Source organism: Lytechinus variegatus, chromosome 3, assembly GCF_018143015.1.
Source record: "Lytechinus variegatus isolate NC3 chromosome 3, Lvar_3.0, whole genome shotgun sequence".
NCBI lineage: Eukaryota > Metazoa > Echinodermata > Echinoidea > Temnopleuroida > Toxopneustidae > Lytechinus > Lytechinus variegatus.
The window spans coordinates 74,875,522-74,893,067 of record NC_054742.1 but is presented as its reverse complement, the minus strand read 5'-3'; the positions used below and the strand labels follow the sequence as shown (position 1 = coordinate 74,893,067).

The window sequence follows — 17,546 nt, the reverse complement described above, 5'->3', positions numbered from 1 at the left end:
CTTGGAAAGAAAAATAGGCACTTAAGCAAGGGAGCGAAGAGAAAGGGGGGTGGGAGGGGGGTATCCCCCATCCCACCTAGGGACTTGTGTATTTTGGGACTTTAAATGGTGCAATTTTGTGCACACCTGGAGGGGAAAATTTGGGCTTCTAGATCTAGTCTAGATAACCAAAATATCACAAGATCTAGATCTATAACAAACAAGGCAAAGCAATTTTGTGTCTTGCCCACTTCTGAAAATAACCAGAAATATCGTGATTTGCAACCTTTTGGGTACGCAACAGAATTGTATCAAAACTTCATTGTGAAATGACTGGGATGGAATAACACTTGTCATAAGAGACTTGCACGTAAACTTTAATGTTGACCTGAAAATAACCTTTGATCTTATCATGTGACCTCCAACTGCAGCTTAACATGCAGGTCCCCCAAGTCCATCTACCATCCAAGTTTGGTTGAATAGTGACTTACAGTTGCGGGGTTAGGTGTCATAAGATTAAGAAAGTCTTGCATGTAAACTTTAACGTTGACCTGAAAATGACCTTTGACCTTACCATGTGACCTCCGACTGCAGCATAGCATGCAGGTCCCCCGAGTCCATCTACCATCCAAGTTGGTTGAAAAGTGATTTACGGTTGCGGAGTTAGGTGTCATAAGAGAGTCTTGCATGTAAACTTTACGACATTTGGATCCCTAAGTCAAAAAATCACAGGTCCAACAAAGATTCACTGTAGATCTATCCAATTTGGCGAAATAATAATCCAAAAAGAAAATTAGTGCTGAAGAAATCCAGAACAAAAAGTCCATCAATTAAGTGAATTCCGTCACAAGGCATGCAACAGTGATCCTCTTTTGTAAGTCATGCAAGTGTTCATGAATACGAAGACGATGCTAAAACATTTGCACACACGTTCCAAGATGCTAGCTGCTCTACATGCACCCGCTAGAGCCCGGCTGTGGCAGCCCGGATAGCGCGGGCACGCATTCAGCTAGCTCAGTGGTACGGTCGGAATCACTGCGGTGTTGAAATTACAGCCACGCGGTGCAATATGTATGGTAGCGCTAAACATTCCAAATCAGAAAAAAAATCTGAAAAAATCTTAGATTTTCAAATTTGGGCTAAAATGATGGAAAAATTGTATGCCTTGCTGGAAAAAAAAAATCAGAAATTCAAGTCAAACCGGAGGAATATCACCCCTGGTATATACTTTATTTTCTCTCACTATCCTCATCATGGTAGAAATTATATTGCTATGTCAAGTAGCTCCATACAATTACTAAATGATCGGAAACGTCTTGAAGTTCAAATTACAGTCAACCATAACACTCGGAAAAAAAATTTCAAAAATGGGTGCCCAACTTGACCTCGCTTTCGTGCTCAATGAAAATTACGATGCAAAGTCAGCTGCAGATTGCGATTCACCGCTGAAAATGAAGCATAAACAGCACTCCCATAACCGCGTTTGCAATAGGTGTTCTGAAACATCATTTGAAACACTGATACTGGCTCCACAATGGTAGCATAACGACACCCCCAACAATTATCTTCCCTGCTCTTTCACAGGTAAAGTAATCAAACACAGACGGTACATAATCTGTCTCAGCTGTTATCATATCTTATATGTAAATTCACATAATTTATTACATATTAATAAAAAAAATCAAACTTATCAGACTCTGCATGTATGTAGCTGCTCTAAAATACAGTCAATTAATTAAAACTATTGCAGTCAGTCAAATGACCATTCAACATTACATCATTATCAACAGTCAGATCAGGCCATATCATTGATAATGTCTGCAGTGGATAGCCAAAAATTTCAGAGTAAATTTCATTTTTCCAAGTGTTGAGAACATCTTGAAGTTATTAATATTTCTAGCTGATGTTTTCCTGTAAATCGCTTTTAACAGAAAGAGACTAAGACCCCGTTCTCATTACAGTCCCAAAACTAGTTTAGTGGAAACCAGTTTAGTAGAAACTAGTTTAATGTATAATGGGAATGCTAGAAGCTGTCTAGGAAGTGTTCTGACAAAAAAGTTTGGAAAGCCACTCAGGATGTGCTTTACAAAAACTTTGTCTTGTTTAACTAGTTAAAGCATAAGTGGGGACACAACCAGTCTTTGGGGAGCATTCTTCGCTCACATGAGTGTTTTGCACCCTACTCCACAGTGTGTACAATGCCTACACTGTGGTTCAAATTTCATGTTCAACATGTGATCCCACTGTGAGCACTCCCGTAGCAATGGTTCTGAAAAACTGTCAAAAACAGTTAAGGAGATGGTGATAAGGATGCTAGCAAAGACACCATTCCAGTCGTTCACGTTTATAATTTCGTGGAGCTCAATGAATCTCTCTCCTTATTTTTTTGAGGAGCTCAATTGAGCTCCTCATAATCGCTCTCCTTGAGGAGCTCAATTCAATTCAATACAATACATGTATGATAACTTGTAGATTTTTCTATAACTTGTAAATGCAATAGCAGTGTACATGTAGCTATTAATTAATCTGTGGTGAAACTAGGCCTGGGTCAATACGTTTACAAAATATCATTCTGTACAAAAAATTGCTAAAATTTCACATTTTGCATCTTTAAATCCATGAAATGGCCATCTATTTTCCATAATTCTTTGAATTTTTTTTTATTTAGTTCAAAACTATAAGAAAAATGAAGAATATTCACCTCTTTCCCGACTCTGATTTGATTTTACACTCAGTAAATATTGCAGTCCCACATGTAGACTTCCATGGTGTTGCAATATTAACTGAAAACGATCATTGATCTTTTTATTGTTAATGTTATTGATCATTTTACACTTGGTCAACACCATGAAAAGCTACATATGGGACTACAATATTTACCAAAGTTAAAATCAAATCAGAGTCGGTAAAAAAGGTGAATATTCTTCATTTTTTCGGTAGATTCCAACTAAATCAAAATAATTTCAAGGAATTATGGAAAACAGATGCCTATTTCGTGAATATAAAGATGTAAAATGTGAAATTTCAGGAACTTTTTGTGAAGGCCTTATTTTTTTTTCTAGGAGTGCGATTGTTTGTTGTTATTTTTTTTTAGGAGTGCGGTAGGAGCGCCGGCGTGATCGCGCTCCTCATACATGTAAATGAAGGTCTGCCGTTCTCACTACCGTCCTATAACTAGTTTATTCAACCTTCTGAAGTTACACCGGCAGGGCAGTAGACTGCAAATAACCAGCGTGATGCATGCGTAGCCCTTTGAGCTTGCACCGCATCGCGCCCTTACGAAATCCAAAGATTATTCCGACTTTATTTGGAAGCATCGGAAGATTTCTTCCGAGGCTTCCAAATAATGGGCATCCGTATTCATGAGACGGGGTCCCCAATTATAATTTGCATGGATTTTTGTTTTTTTTATTCAGATACTCACTGAAAATAACTCTCATAAGACTTCTCTTGATGATGTTTTACACTTAAAATCTTTAATCAAGATTCTTTTATCACTGTCAATTATTGCTGTTTTTGTTTGTTACTCACCTATAAAATAAATGAATGTGCTCATCACGAGCATGAGAAATATTTAAAGTCATTCATAAAATGATTGAAAACAATATTAAAATGATATTATGATTTTGTTGTTATTAATTGCGATTTATGTTTTGAAAGTATAGGTTGACAGGAAAGCAGATTTCTATTTTTACATATTACACTACATGTATGTAGGCCTACAAATATAGCGTGTGTGAAAGAGAGAGGAAGAGGAGGGATGTAGGATGGGAGAGAGCGATAGGGGAGGGGTCGTGGCATGGACAATGACAAAGAGGTGGTAAGATCATGTGCGTTAACTTGTAATTATTTATGTATGTAGCTCTAGCACAAGCTGCATATTGTTTTAATTATTAGTTAGTTTAGAAATAATAGTTATACTTAGCTTACAAATCACACAACTTTATAATGGCAAGCCATCTCATATCCATGTTGTACTAACACAAAATGTGTGATCAACACCACAATCTCATTTATCTTATATTTATAACTTTTGGAAAAGCCAGTAGCCACAGGAGAATTGTATCAACACCCTCAACAGGCTGTGTTTTTTCTTCCCAATATTAAGCCAGAACGGAAACCATGTCACAAACATTTCCTTCCTACATGTATAAGAGTCACAGCAGCTTGGATGGTTTCATTACAATTTGCCCAGTAAAGTGATATGCCAGGGGACTGTTGAAGATTTATGTCTGACTTACTTGAGCATTCAAATAGCAAATAGGCATGTGTCCAAAATACAGTGTACCATATTTTACAGGTGCTGAAGTTAAGGAGTGTTTCCCACCAACTGTGAAATGTCACACCATTGCATGAAAAGGAATATATGCTACATGTATTAGCAGGGTTGGGCTCAATTATTTTCTTCAATTACAATAACGTAATTGAAGAAATTTTCCAATTACAATTACTTTTGTTAATTGCAATTTCAATTACTCTAGAAAGTCATAAATGAAATATCTATATGTATTTTGTATGTACCAGCACCACCTATCAACATAATTCTAAGTTACAGAGAAACTGACAAGATGAAGTTTCATATTAAAGAGCATAGATTCTGCCTATTACTCATTGATGCTGAAGCAGTTGACATGAAAAATTAAAAGTCATAAAGGAGAAATATATTTATTGTGAATATGGCCTTATCATATATCAGTGGAAGATAATGTGGGGATTAGCGGATTATCATTTGGTCATTCAAAAATAACGAAAATAATACACAAGATGGAAATTGCCAATTAAAAAGTGTTAAAATGCCTCTACGAAATATGCCTCGCATCAGTCTCTAAATCGACTCGAATATGATGAGTGCATGAGTGTACAAGAGATGTGATTGGCTCTGCCACGTCAGGCTCCATGTATGCAAAACCTGTTATGAGGGTACGTTTTCTCCACACAGTCACTGAATACTTTGATCACGAAATGAAAGAAAACCCAAAAGTTTATCTAGATTTGGATTTTCAAATCGATGATTTTGAAGATGGAAAGAATGATGATGAAGTTTCTAGCTCTAGTGAACAACAAAGTGACGTGGATGGAGGTAAATTAGGGGAATTACGCCAATGATGATGAGTTGGACAATTCAACTTGCATGCCGATTTGCTACCAACTCATGCAGCTGCTAGCTTCACCGCGGGTCAAATACATAAACAAGTGGAATGCCTCTCGCCGTCTCATCTGCATCACGCGATTCAATATAGCAGCATTGCTGACTTTGAAAACAACTAAACTCGCACAAGATGTTCAGTGACAATTGGTTACTCTTATTTCCACGTTTTATGAACTAGACCAATACACTTACAGAGATAGGATGGTAATTCAACAAATACCCCCAATGTGGCCAAAATTCATTGACCTCACATGATCCTTGACCTTGATCATGTGACCTGAAACTTGCACAGGATATTCAAGGATACTTGATTACTCTTATGTCCAAGTTTCAAAAGTCAGATCAATAAACTTGCAAAGTTATGATGGTAATTCAACATATACCCCCATTATGGCCAAAGTTCATTGACCTTTGATCTTGGTCATGTGACCTAAAATGGGCACAGGATGTTCAGTGATACTTGATTACTCTTATGTCCAAGATTTATGAATTAAACCAACATACTTTCAAAGTTATGGTAATTCAACAAAAAAAAACAATTCGGCCTAAGTTCATTGACCCTAAATGGCCTTTGACCTTGATGATGTGACCTGAAACTTGCACAGGATGTTCAGTGGTACTTGATTACTATTCATGAATGAGATCCAAAAACTTTAAAAGTTTTGATTGTAATTCAACAGATACCCCCAAATCGGCCAAAGTTCATTGACCCTAAATGACCTTTGACCTTGGTCATGTGACATAAAACTCACGCAAGATGTTTGGTGATACATAATTGACCTTATGTCCAAGTTTAAAGAACAAGTCCATATATTTTCTAAGTTATGACATTTCAGAAACTTAACCTCAGGTTAAGATTTGATGTTGATTCCCCTAACATGGTCTAAGCTCATTGACCCTAAAAATGACCTTTGACCTTGGTCATGTAACATGAAACTGTAATAGGATGTAACACCTACAAATAATATATTACATGCCCCTTAAAAAGTGGCCTTGGTGCCCCTCTGTATGGCCTTGGTGCCCTCTGCTGCCTGGCCTCAGTGAAAAAGTGCCCCTCAAAAGAATGGCCTTGCCCCCCAAAAATCCTATTTCGAGGCCTGTGATAGGCATTGCCTTGTTTTAGTTACAGGCTGATCTATTTGGGGTCGGACGTACACTTTGAAGGGGTCGGACGTACATTGTGCAAAATATTTACACACTGTACGTCCGACCCCCTTTGAAGATCAGTTACACAAAACATAGACATTCTAAACTGGATTTTTTAAATATTACATACTGTTTGGTTAGTTGTCTTTCACATAAGATGGAATTAACAAATGAATCTGATGCTGGTGAAGAGTTATGCTTGATAAAGTTGACATGCATTCAGACAGTGTATGTCTGACCTCCATACTGATTTTTCATATCTATTACAAATGAGTCAGTGGGTTTAAACTGTTTCCATTTCGATATCTACATTTTTAGATCACATCAATAATGAAACAACTCAACTATTCACACAATGCAGGATATTTTTTACTGTTAAACTTCAAGTAAAATGTATCTTTTTTAATGGTTTGCAAAAGACGTGACAAAGAATTTCTTCAACATTAAAAAACTTGTCCTGTTACAAACTTTGTTTGAACAAGGTCGGTTATAAACCATGAGTCTTCCCTGATGTTGTAATCAACGAAACATACAATATGACCTTTTGACCCCTAGAGGACCTTTGATCTCTCCATCCTCAAGAACACATGTAATTTTTCCCACTGATCGTTTCGTTCCAAGTTTGGGCAAAATTAATGCAGAAATAGGTCATTTGACATTTTTACACCTACATGTAGATGACATTTGACCTCTGGTGGTACTACCCACTGATAATTTGTTCCAAGTTTGAATACATTTGAATACAATACACATAAAAAACTACCGGTATCGAATGTTAACTTTTGACCCCTAGAAAGCTTGAACAATTGAGCTTGAAATAACAAAATGAACAAAAGTGACCTTTTGACCCCTAAATAACGTTAGAAATTATCATCTTCATCAACCAAAAAATTGTATTACCCACCGATTTTGTGTTTCAAGTTTGAACGATATTGATGCAAACAAAAAATTGATTTAAACAAAATCTGTCAAAAAATGACTGAATGGCCTCTTATCTTTTGACCTTTTGACCTCTAGATGACCGTTGACCTCATCAACACACACATGGTATCAACCAATGATCATTTGTACCAAGTTTGAACAAGGTTGATGCAGAAATAAAGAAATGAGAACAAGTCACAATTAAATGAATAACCCTTCACATTTTCATAACTTACACCCCTATAGGCAAAAGTAGAATAGTCTAGACATCCATGTATCATTACAGCAAATGGGCAGATCTATTTCCCATAGAGGGGCAATTGCTGTACCTGAGTTTGAGGGGAAGGGGCAATTTCTTCTTTTATATGGAACTTCTTTGTTTATTAAATTTCTCATGTATTTGTAGGTTTGTAATTTTGATTTTCTTTTTTAATTTCCTGCAGGCTATTATTCAGTCAAAATTACCACTAAATTCATTAAGTTATGTGATAATTTGAGATGAAGGAAGGCAGTTTCCCATGAATATGCACACAAAACACAAATAAATCACCATTTCTTGAAGATATAATCATTTAAAAATCTACATATTGTCAAAAATGTGTGGTATTCTTTGTGAAATTGGTCTCAAAACTTGTGCAAGACTTCAATGAAAAACCAATAAAACTATACAGCGATATCAAGGTGTGTTAAAAGAACTATCATGCAAAATATTAAAGGACAAGTCCACCCCAACAAAAACTTGATTTGAATAAAAAGAGAAAAATTCAACAAGCATAACACTGAAAATTTCATCAAAATCGGATGTAAAATAAGAAAGTTACATTATGGCATTTTTAAGTTTTGCTCACTTTCAACAAAATAGTTATATGAATAAGCCAGTGACATCCAAATGAGAGAGTTGATGACGTCACTCACTATTTCTTTTGTATTTTATTATATGAAATATTTTTATTTTCTCGTCATTGTCATGTGAAATGACGTTTCATTCCTGCCTGAACACGTGGAATTCCATTATTTTAACATTTTGTGCTTAAGGCAAGACCTTGATCTTGACCTTGATCATGTGACTTGAAACTCGCACAGGATGTTCAGTGATACTTGATTACTGTTATGTCCAAGATTCATGAATCAGATCCATAAACTTTAAAAGTTATGATGGTAATTCAACAGATACCCCCAATCGGCCAAAGTTCATTGACCCTAAATGACCTTTTACCTTAATCATGAGACCTGAAACTTGCACAAAATGTTCAGTGATGCTTGATTACTATTATGTCCATGTTTCATGAATCAGATCCATAAACTTTCAAAGTTATGATGGGAATTCAACAGATACCCCCAATTTGGCCAAAGTTCATTGACCCTAAATGACCTTTGACCTTAGTCATGTGACATAAAACTCAAGCAGGATGTTCAGTGATAATTGATTAACCTTATGTCCAAGTTTCATGAACTAGGTCCATATATTTTCTAAGTTATGATGACATTTCAAAAACTTAACCTCAGGTTAAGATTTCGATGTTGATTCCTCCAACATGGTCTAAGTTCATTGACCCTAAATGACCTTTGACCTTGGTCATGTGACATGAAACTCTGTTAGGATGTTCAGTAATACTTGATTAACCTTATGGCCATGTTTCATGAACTAGGTCCATATACTTTTTAAGTTATGATGTCATTTCAAAAACTTAACCTCAGGTTAAGATTTGATGTTGACGCCGCTGCCGTCGGAAAAGCGGCGCCTATAGTCTCACTCTGCTATGCAGGTGAGACAAAAACTAAAAAAATGTTTAAAAACTCCTCGAAACAGACGGCTGCTAGACCAAAAGCTTCAGTCTCTGTATTTTGGTTGTTCTGCTGAACTGTGTTGGCTCACTCACCAATACATAGACTGAAGAGCTTGGAGGCCCGTACGTACAGACAACGTATTTTAGCAGTACGTTAGATCCAACAACGGAAGCCAGATTTTCTGATCGTTTTCTTGTACATAAAATGTCACATTATGAAAAAGAAATCACATCCATATTTACGAAAAAATGTTTGAAATTCAGAAATATCGTACCTTAGACCCCAGTTACAGCTAATTCCTTTGAAATGATGGAAACATCGTCATCTTCGATCCTTTCGTCGGTCAACGTTAGTTGCCATCTTGGATGACGTCATCATCCTTACAGACGTATTTAACAGTCACTACCTATCGCGATTTGTGCCGCAGCTTTGCGCTTGTACATGTTGATGTGCGTGTGTTCGGAACTTTTCATTGATTGGCCAAGATCAAAAATTTAATTGAAAAGCCTTGATAAAAGCACAACTCGTTGACGGCTGCCATATTTTCCTCTCCGGCAGAAAATTAAAAAATAAGGAATAACCCAGGGAATAACTCATCGGTAACGTATATTCTCGATATTTTATAGATTTTTTATAGTATCGATAGAAAGATTAGAGTCAAACGAAAATAGTGGGCCTTCGTTCAAGATAATTTAATGTCATTTAGAATCTAAAAGAAATAAAAAATCTGGACAACCCCGTCCTCTGAATTGTCGGGCCAGATTACACATGCAGGCTCGCACTAACACATTACCGTCGGTGAATGGGGATTATAGTAAAATGTCAGAAATTGTTGAATAAATCCCCAGAAAGGATGGTTATTCCTGTCTAGATGGCTGCCAGCTGTCTACAATGATAAATGTCAGAAATTGTTAATAAATCCCAGAAACGAAGGTTATTCCTACTATTAACACGAACACTAGTACCTCAGTCACATTTGCTCTAGATAGACTAGGCCTACACTACAGTGGCCGTACGGCGAGTAGGAAACAGACGTTTTATTCATTTTTATTCAAACCACCTATGGTAGATGTTTATATTTAGCTGGCAAAACAGCTGTTTTTGACTAGCAGTACATGTAGAGCAAATGTGACCGAGGTAGTATTAGATCTAGTATTTTAGTATGGTCAGTTCCCCCATGTCTACGCGGTCTCCCAAGTCTGCGCACCCGTGTATCTTCTCGATACTAAAAGAAGATACGCAACGAGCACGAACTTTACATATGCAATACATAGACAGGTATTCATAAAAAAATCTGACTCAGAATGGTGGAAAAAATAATGAATTCAGGGCATTTCATGTGACAGCCTCAAAATGCAGCCTTAGTCATCAAAATCCCCGAATCTTGTGCAAAGTGAATGAGTGCGCAGACATGGGGTAGGCCCTAGTATTTTTTTCTATCTGAAAATGACTGCTCGAGGTTTTTTCAAGAAAATCCTATATTTTCTTTCATTTTTCAATGAGCATGATGAGAAATATGGTACACTTACTCTTAATAATATAAGAAACATTATTAACCAAAAGATTTTGTGAAATAAGAAGAAATTCATGTTAAATCTGAACTCAAATTGTTACTGCTAGGTGCGCAGACTTAGTCTTAGGGCAGGGCCCACCATAAAATAACGTTAGAGATCTAGACAAGTTAATAATGTCATGACCCGTGTGACCTTTTTTCTCAGAGTGAATTCCCCTCTTTTAAATAGATCCCTTCTCACCTAGGTATGGTAATGCATTTGGTTTGGCTGTTCTGCGTCGTAACAGCTCTCTCAAGTTCCTCAAGGCATCCTGACTTCTTCAGCTTTTTTACTAAACTTTTCACAGCCTTCTCCGACCATTTGTCCTCCGAATTGTCCTTCTTCCATCCAAGCAACCTCTTCACGATTGGTGGCGTGAATGGCATGCTCAACGCGTTCATTTTGTTTTCTGGAGATTTTATCAGAGCAAAGATGTCTTTAATGAGACGAAGTGCTAACTAATTAATTTTAGCTGTCACACTTGACACAGAAATGAAGATCTCTTGTCACATTCAGTTGGCAAATTACATGCATTGCAGGACCAGTGCCGTGTAAGCGCAGCGCAGCAATAACAATAATACCGTACAGCTATGGCACGGGCGCTCGCTCACGTTCCGGCCGTACGTACGTACCGGTTTATCGGGACGTCGGCGACAGCTAGCTCCAGCGAGCTCTCGATCTGGCCGACCTGGCCTGGCGGCGGGCTGTAATTCTGGAGCAGTTGTCAAATTATTGCCGCTGCATGCATATTACATGCAATGCATGGACAGCCCTATAACGCTTCGTACTTTGTTGTTCTTCCATCATAATGGATTTCAAAAAATAGTTCTTTAATGGATTAGATTTTGCATGAGGTCTAGCTTATAGATGTTTGTAATTATCATTCCATATAGCATTATTTTAAATTGCTTGACACTGCTCCCTGGTTAATGTTAGAGAACTTCAAAATATATAAGATAGTAACAAGATGATATTATTCCGCCTTGCCAGCGCCATGCCAGACGTAGACGTAGAGCTGTGTCGTCATGTCTGTTGAACTCCTATGTCCAAAAGCGCTAGCGATAGCTAGCTCGGCCAAAGTACAGTATAGTATGGTACCTATGGTCGAGAGCTAGAGCTGGATAGATCATTGATTGCATTCATGTTCACTCACGATCACGTCGATGCGCGATTAAAGGGGATGGTCACCCGACAAAAAATATGTATTGTAAAAACTAGCAGAAAATAACAGATTTGGTGAAGGTTTGAGGAAAATCCATCAATATAATGCAGTGGCGTACCGTGGGTCACGGTTAGGGGAGAGATCAGTGGGGGGCACCAGCAAAAATTTTGAGTCATTCAGTGAGCGCGCGAAGCGCGCTCAGTTGCCACGTATACTGACCATCAAACGGATATGTATCCCACTTATCAAATAATGCGAGCGAGAAGCGCGAGCTTAAAATTGTTGGTATGCACACCTAAAAAGGGACATTATAAGCAAATGTTTGTTATCGTGATACGTACCTGTCTCGCTAAACAAACAACCCGAGCGCAAAGTGCGAGCTGAAATTTTTGTATATATTGATCGACCCCAGGCATATTTTAAGGACTACTTTTTAAGGAATCCATTAAGAGTATACATATCTCACCATAGTCATCTTATCGAGTGCCAAGTGCTTGCTGATTTTGTTAGAATTATGATCTAAACACATGAATTACTTTTTGTAGTCATATTGCAATCATGATCATTTTACGCATCTCACAAATCAAATATCGAGCGCGAAGCGCGAGCTGAAAATTTTGGAAATTCAGACCTGAAGAGGGGCATTCTCAGGTTTGTTTTTAGGAATTCAGAAAGACCATACTAACCAAATGATGCGAGCGCAAAGCGCGAGATTTTCAGGTCAGAAATGGGATATAAGGACTGATTTTAGGAATTCATCATCTCACCAATCCACTATTGCGAACGTGAGCACGGACAGTAAATGTTTGATATGAAGACATTAGAATGGGGGAATCGCTTCAAGTTGTCATGATAAGAATTACGGTTAAACTATTAAGTTTTATATTTTATTCATGTATATGCCGTTTACTTTGTATATTTTATACATGGCACGGCCCCAATGCAAATCAGACTCTGTTTCTGTCTGGGTTTTTTTAACCGTGTGAAAATAAAATTTGTCTATCTATCTATGAAAAAGAAGCATATGCCACTACACAAAACAACAATAACTCGAAGTGCGAGTAAGTGTATGTTGACTTGAAAACGGAAGGTTTTATAGCACAATGGGATTATAAATCTCGTTAAACAGACAATACGAGCACCAAGAACAATGAAGACATAGGCCCTGAGCAAATTATGCTTCATAAAGTTATGAAAAAAGGTCTCTTATGTAATATCACATAACATGATTGTAATGAAATATAGAATTATAATGAACAATAATTTCTTCTTTCGCACTATACATTTCTCTTCCTTTCTCCCTCTTTTTCTCCTTTTCCCCGTTTTTTTTTTTTTGGGGGGGGGCCAGCAGATGGGGGGGCCCCATGCCCCCCGTAGTTACGCCACTGATATAATGGATTTCCTCAAACCCTTCACCTATAACCTTTCAAATATTAAAAAGTCACTTTGGAATTTGTTAGTGTTTTGATTTTTGACGTACTATGCGAGTATCTTCGCCATATGATAGCTAGCAAAGCTAGTTTGTGCTGAGGTCGGCAAAAATGTCGAGCGATATGCATTTGGCCCAACATCATTAAAGTTGAACTGATATTGTGTCCGACCCGCCAATTAACTCGGTCAGCCAACATTAAACCAACATCAAATTTTAATGTTGGACCTTTGTAAAATTCTAACATTGGCCCAACATCATTAATTGACGTTGGGCGAATATTAATATGTCCACCTAGCTAACATAAATTAAAACCGTTAATTGGGCCAATGTAAGATAATAATGTTTGGCTTATATATTATTACAACATTGGCAACATCATCCATTGACGTTAGGCTACTTGAAATGTCCAACCCGCCAATGGTCAATTTTAAAAAACTTAACCAACATCAAATTAAACGGATTAGTAGAGCAACGTAAGATCAAAATGCGAGCGTGAGCTGAAATTTTTTTTATATTCAGAGCTAAAAGGGACATTATAATCAAATTTTTGTAATCGTACCTGTCACGCTAACAATGCGAGCGCGAAGCGCGAGCCGAACCCCATTGAACCGTTTAATTTAAGGAATAAGAGAATACTGCATATCTCACCATAGTCATCTAATGTGAGTGCCAATTAAGCGCTTGCTGATTTGTTAAAATTACATCTAAACACATGAAACACTTTTATTATGATAATATACGCATACCACTAATCAAATATTGCGAGGGCGAAGCGCGACTCGCTGAAAATTTAGGAAATTCATACCTGAAGAGGGGCATCCTATCAGGGGCACTGCATGTCCTTAAAATGTTTCTATTAGGTCAGTACCTGGCAAATGAGCGCGCTCCCTAAGTGACTCGAAATTTTTGCTGGAGTGCCCCCCCCCCCCATGCCGTGACCCACGGTACACCACTGCATGGAGAGCAAACAATATCCACAGATGTGAACGTAAGCACGGACATGATCATAGGCCTATATGTTTTATATTAAGACCTTAAAATTGGGCAATCTCTTTAAGTAGTCTTGAAAAAGAAGCATATCACTACATAAAACAATGATAACTCGAAGTGCAAGGAAATATATTTTGTGTATACTGATTTGAAAACGGGAGGTTTTAGTTCAACAGGAGTGTATAAATTATCTCGTTAAACAGACAAGGTAGAGCACCGGGAACAATAGGCCCTAAGCAAATTATGTGTTATAAAGTTATGAAAACAAAATTCTTATGCAATATAAGATAACATAATTATAATATAATATAACATTATATTATATGCAAGTGACTTATATGGTTGATGGGTCTTTCTTTTCCATTGAATGATTATTAAGAACTTGACTAATGTTGATGATTTATGAAATGATTTATTGAAAAAGCCGAATGTTTGATTGATAATTTATTGAAAAAGTTGAATATTTGATTGATCACATTGATTGAGTTGATTTACTGACAGATTGTTGATTGAATGATTGATAGGTAAAAGTTAATGACCTAATTTCCAGAATTTATTATCAAATTGACAGTCCGCTCTGCACTTAATGCGTACATGTAATAGCAATCAGTCTCAATCTCAACATGAGGGGGAGGGACGGACCGTATAGGAGGGAGGCTAAACGTTCTGTTGACACTTTTTCCATCAGCTTACTTCACCCACTGAAATCACTTCTTACCCCGATTCTCCTAAATCCAATAAACACACTGCTGAGACCCACATAATAAAGTTAAAATTCTGTACTAAAGATTGCAAATCACGCTCACTCATGCATGGAATTTCAATTTGATATTTCATGAAATTTGCTCTAACAATTTAAATTGATAATTCATCACAACACCCTCAAGTTTGCAAATTCCAGGGGACTCGCTTCTCAAAAACTGAAAAAAACCGAAAGGCTGATTCTTGTCCACCCTAATTTTCATACCATTTGTTTAAGTGGTAGTGCTCACTCAAGCATGAATAGTTTTCCAATATTTTGGTGTCATTTGAAAGATGACTTTATTGGCTTTCCATATATATAAGTCTTTTCCCCCAAAGTGATATACTTTTTATTTGGCAGCCATTTCAAAAGTGTATTTTTTGACGCACTGTATACGCATCCTGACCTTACGACAGAGGCGTAACTACGGGAGGCATGGGGGCACCTGCCCCCCCCCCCATCGGCTGGCAAAAAAAAAACGGGGAAAAGGAGCAAGAGAGGGAGAAAGGAAGAGAAACAAAGTGGGAAAAAAAATTATTGTTGATATTATATTATGATTATGTTATGTTATATAACATAAGAATAATTTTTTTTCATAACTTTATGAAACATAATTTGCTCAGGGCCTTTAGCTGGTGCTCGCATTATCTGTTTAATGGGATAAACATGAATAATCCTGTTGTTCTAAAACCTCCCGTTTCAAATCAATATTCATCGAATATATTTCCTCGCACTTAGAGTTATTATCGAATTTTGTAGTGACATATGCTTCTTTTTCATGACTACATAAGGTGATTGCCTAATTTTAAGGTCTTAATATAAAACATTTCCTGTCCGCGCTTACGTTCGCATTAGTGGATTGGTGAGATATGTCTGCTCTTCATGAATTCCTAAAATCAGTCCTTTTAAAAATGTCCCTATTTCTGATCTGAATATCAAAAATTTTCAACTCGCGCTTCGCGCTCGCATCATTTGGATAGTGAAATATGTATGGTCTTAATGAATTGGTACAAACAAGCCTTAGAATACCGCTCTTCAGGTCTAAATTTCCTAAATTTTCAGCTCGCGCTTCGATCGTGCTCGCAATAATTTGATTAGATTACAATGACTACAAGTGCTTTATGTGTTTAGATCGATGTAATTCTAACAAAATCAGCAAGCGCTTGGCACTCGCATTAGATGACTATGTGAGATATGTATATTCTTAATGGATTCCTAAAATAAAGTCATTAAAATGCCCTTGTTTATGGTCAATATATACAAAAGATTCAGCTCGCGCTTCGCGCTCGCATTGTTTATTTAGCGAAACGGGGACGCATCATGATTACAAAACTTTGCTTATGATGTCCCGTTTCAGGTCTAAATATGAAAAATTTTCATCTCGCGTTTCGCGCTCGCATTATTTGATCAGTGAGATCTAATGGCACTGTCCTTAAAATGTAACATCAGGTCAGTATACGTGGCAACTGAGCGCGCTCACTAAGTGACTCAAATTTTTTTCTGGTGCCCCCCCATGCCGTGACCCACGGTACGCCACTGCCTTACAACATTTATGCGAACGAGAAGCGCAAGCTGAAAATATTTGATATTCTAACCTGATAACTGAAAATGTCATCATTATAAAAGTTTTCAGCTAGCGCTTCGCGATCGCATTTATTTCTGGAAATTAGATATGCATCGTGTTCACCATAACATACTAACATAGGCGGATCCAGGGGGCCCAATGTCCCCCCCCCCATTGGCGGAGCAAAAAATGGAAAAAAGGGAGGATGACGAGTTAATAAAATAAGGTCAGGGGAATACTTGGAAAATATATTTTTTTAAATATTTAATGTCACTTTGTTAAAGTTTCGTGCATGCATTGCCTGTTCGATTAGATACATATCTTGCTCAATAGGTTGATATGTAGTTTAAAATATCAAGTTTTAAAATCAAAATACAAAACATATTTCAGCTCGGACATTTTGTTTGATTTACCATTTTTTAAAGTGCTTTGTAAAATGTCAGTTTTATGGTGTATTTCAGGTGTCTCGATTGTCAAAAATGGAGGCATATAAGTTTTTTGATTGGTGAGTTATGCATACCTATATATTAATTCTATAAGAACTAATTAAAATCCCCCATCTATGACAGTTTATCAAAATTTCGGATCGCGATTTGCGCTCGCATTTGTTTGTTAAGAATATTAATGTTAAAAATATATAAACCCACGAATCCTACTCATAATTACAAAATAACTTAAAATATCCAGTCTTCACGCCTCATGCACTGTCAGCAAATTAACTCATTAGGCTTATTAGATTACTAATCATGAAATAAAATTAAATATTTAAGAATTCATGATAACTTAATTGTCCCTTCTCAGAAGAAAATATCAACACATTTCATATCGCTCTTAGGAAGAGTAATAGAAAGATAGTCATCATTTTCATATGATGACAAAATGTCCTTAGGCCTAGAATGTCCCGATCCTAGGTTAAAATATTAATAATATATCAGCTCGCACTTCGCGCTCCCATAATTTATTAAGTGCTATCCACATCCACTTCGCAATTTCCCTATACATAGTACTTTGAATAGTGCTTAAATTGACCCTTTTCATATCGGAATTTCAAATATTATTTTCAGGTCGCGCTCGGCGCTCACATTATTGATTTATATGATGAAAAATGAAATGTATTGAG

General features: G+C 37.0%; 1 protein-coding gene across 1 annotated transcript in view; it reads right to left on the bottom strand.

The window, feature by feature from the left end:
* The window catches only part of LOC121411930 (mothers against decapentaplegic homolog 3-like), an 80,828-nt gene extending 69,522 nt beyond the window's left edge, over window positions 1-11,306 (bottom strand). Inside the window, exon 1 of the mRNA XM_041604839.1 lies at window positions 10,738-11,306. Within this exon, the coding sequence (XP_041460773.1) occupies window positions 10,738-10,937 (200 nt within the window). The 5' untranslated portion in view covers window positions 10,938-11,306. The remainder of the gene's footprint in view (window positions 1-10,737) is intronic.
* Between the last annotated feature and the right edge of the window lie 6,240 nt (window positions 11,307-17,546).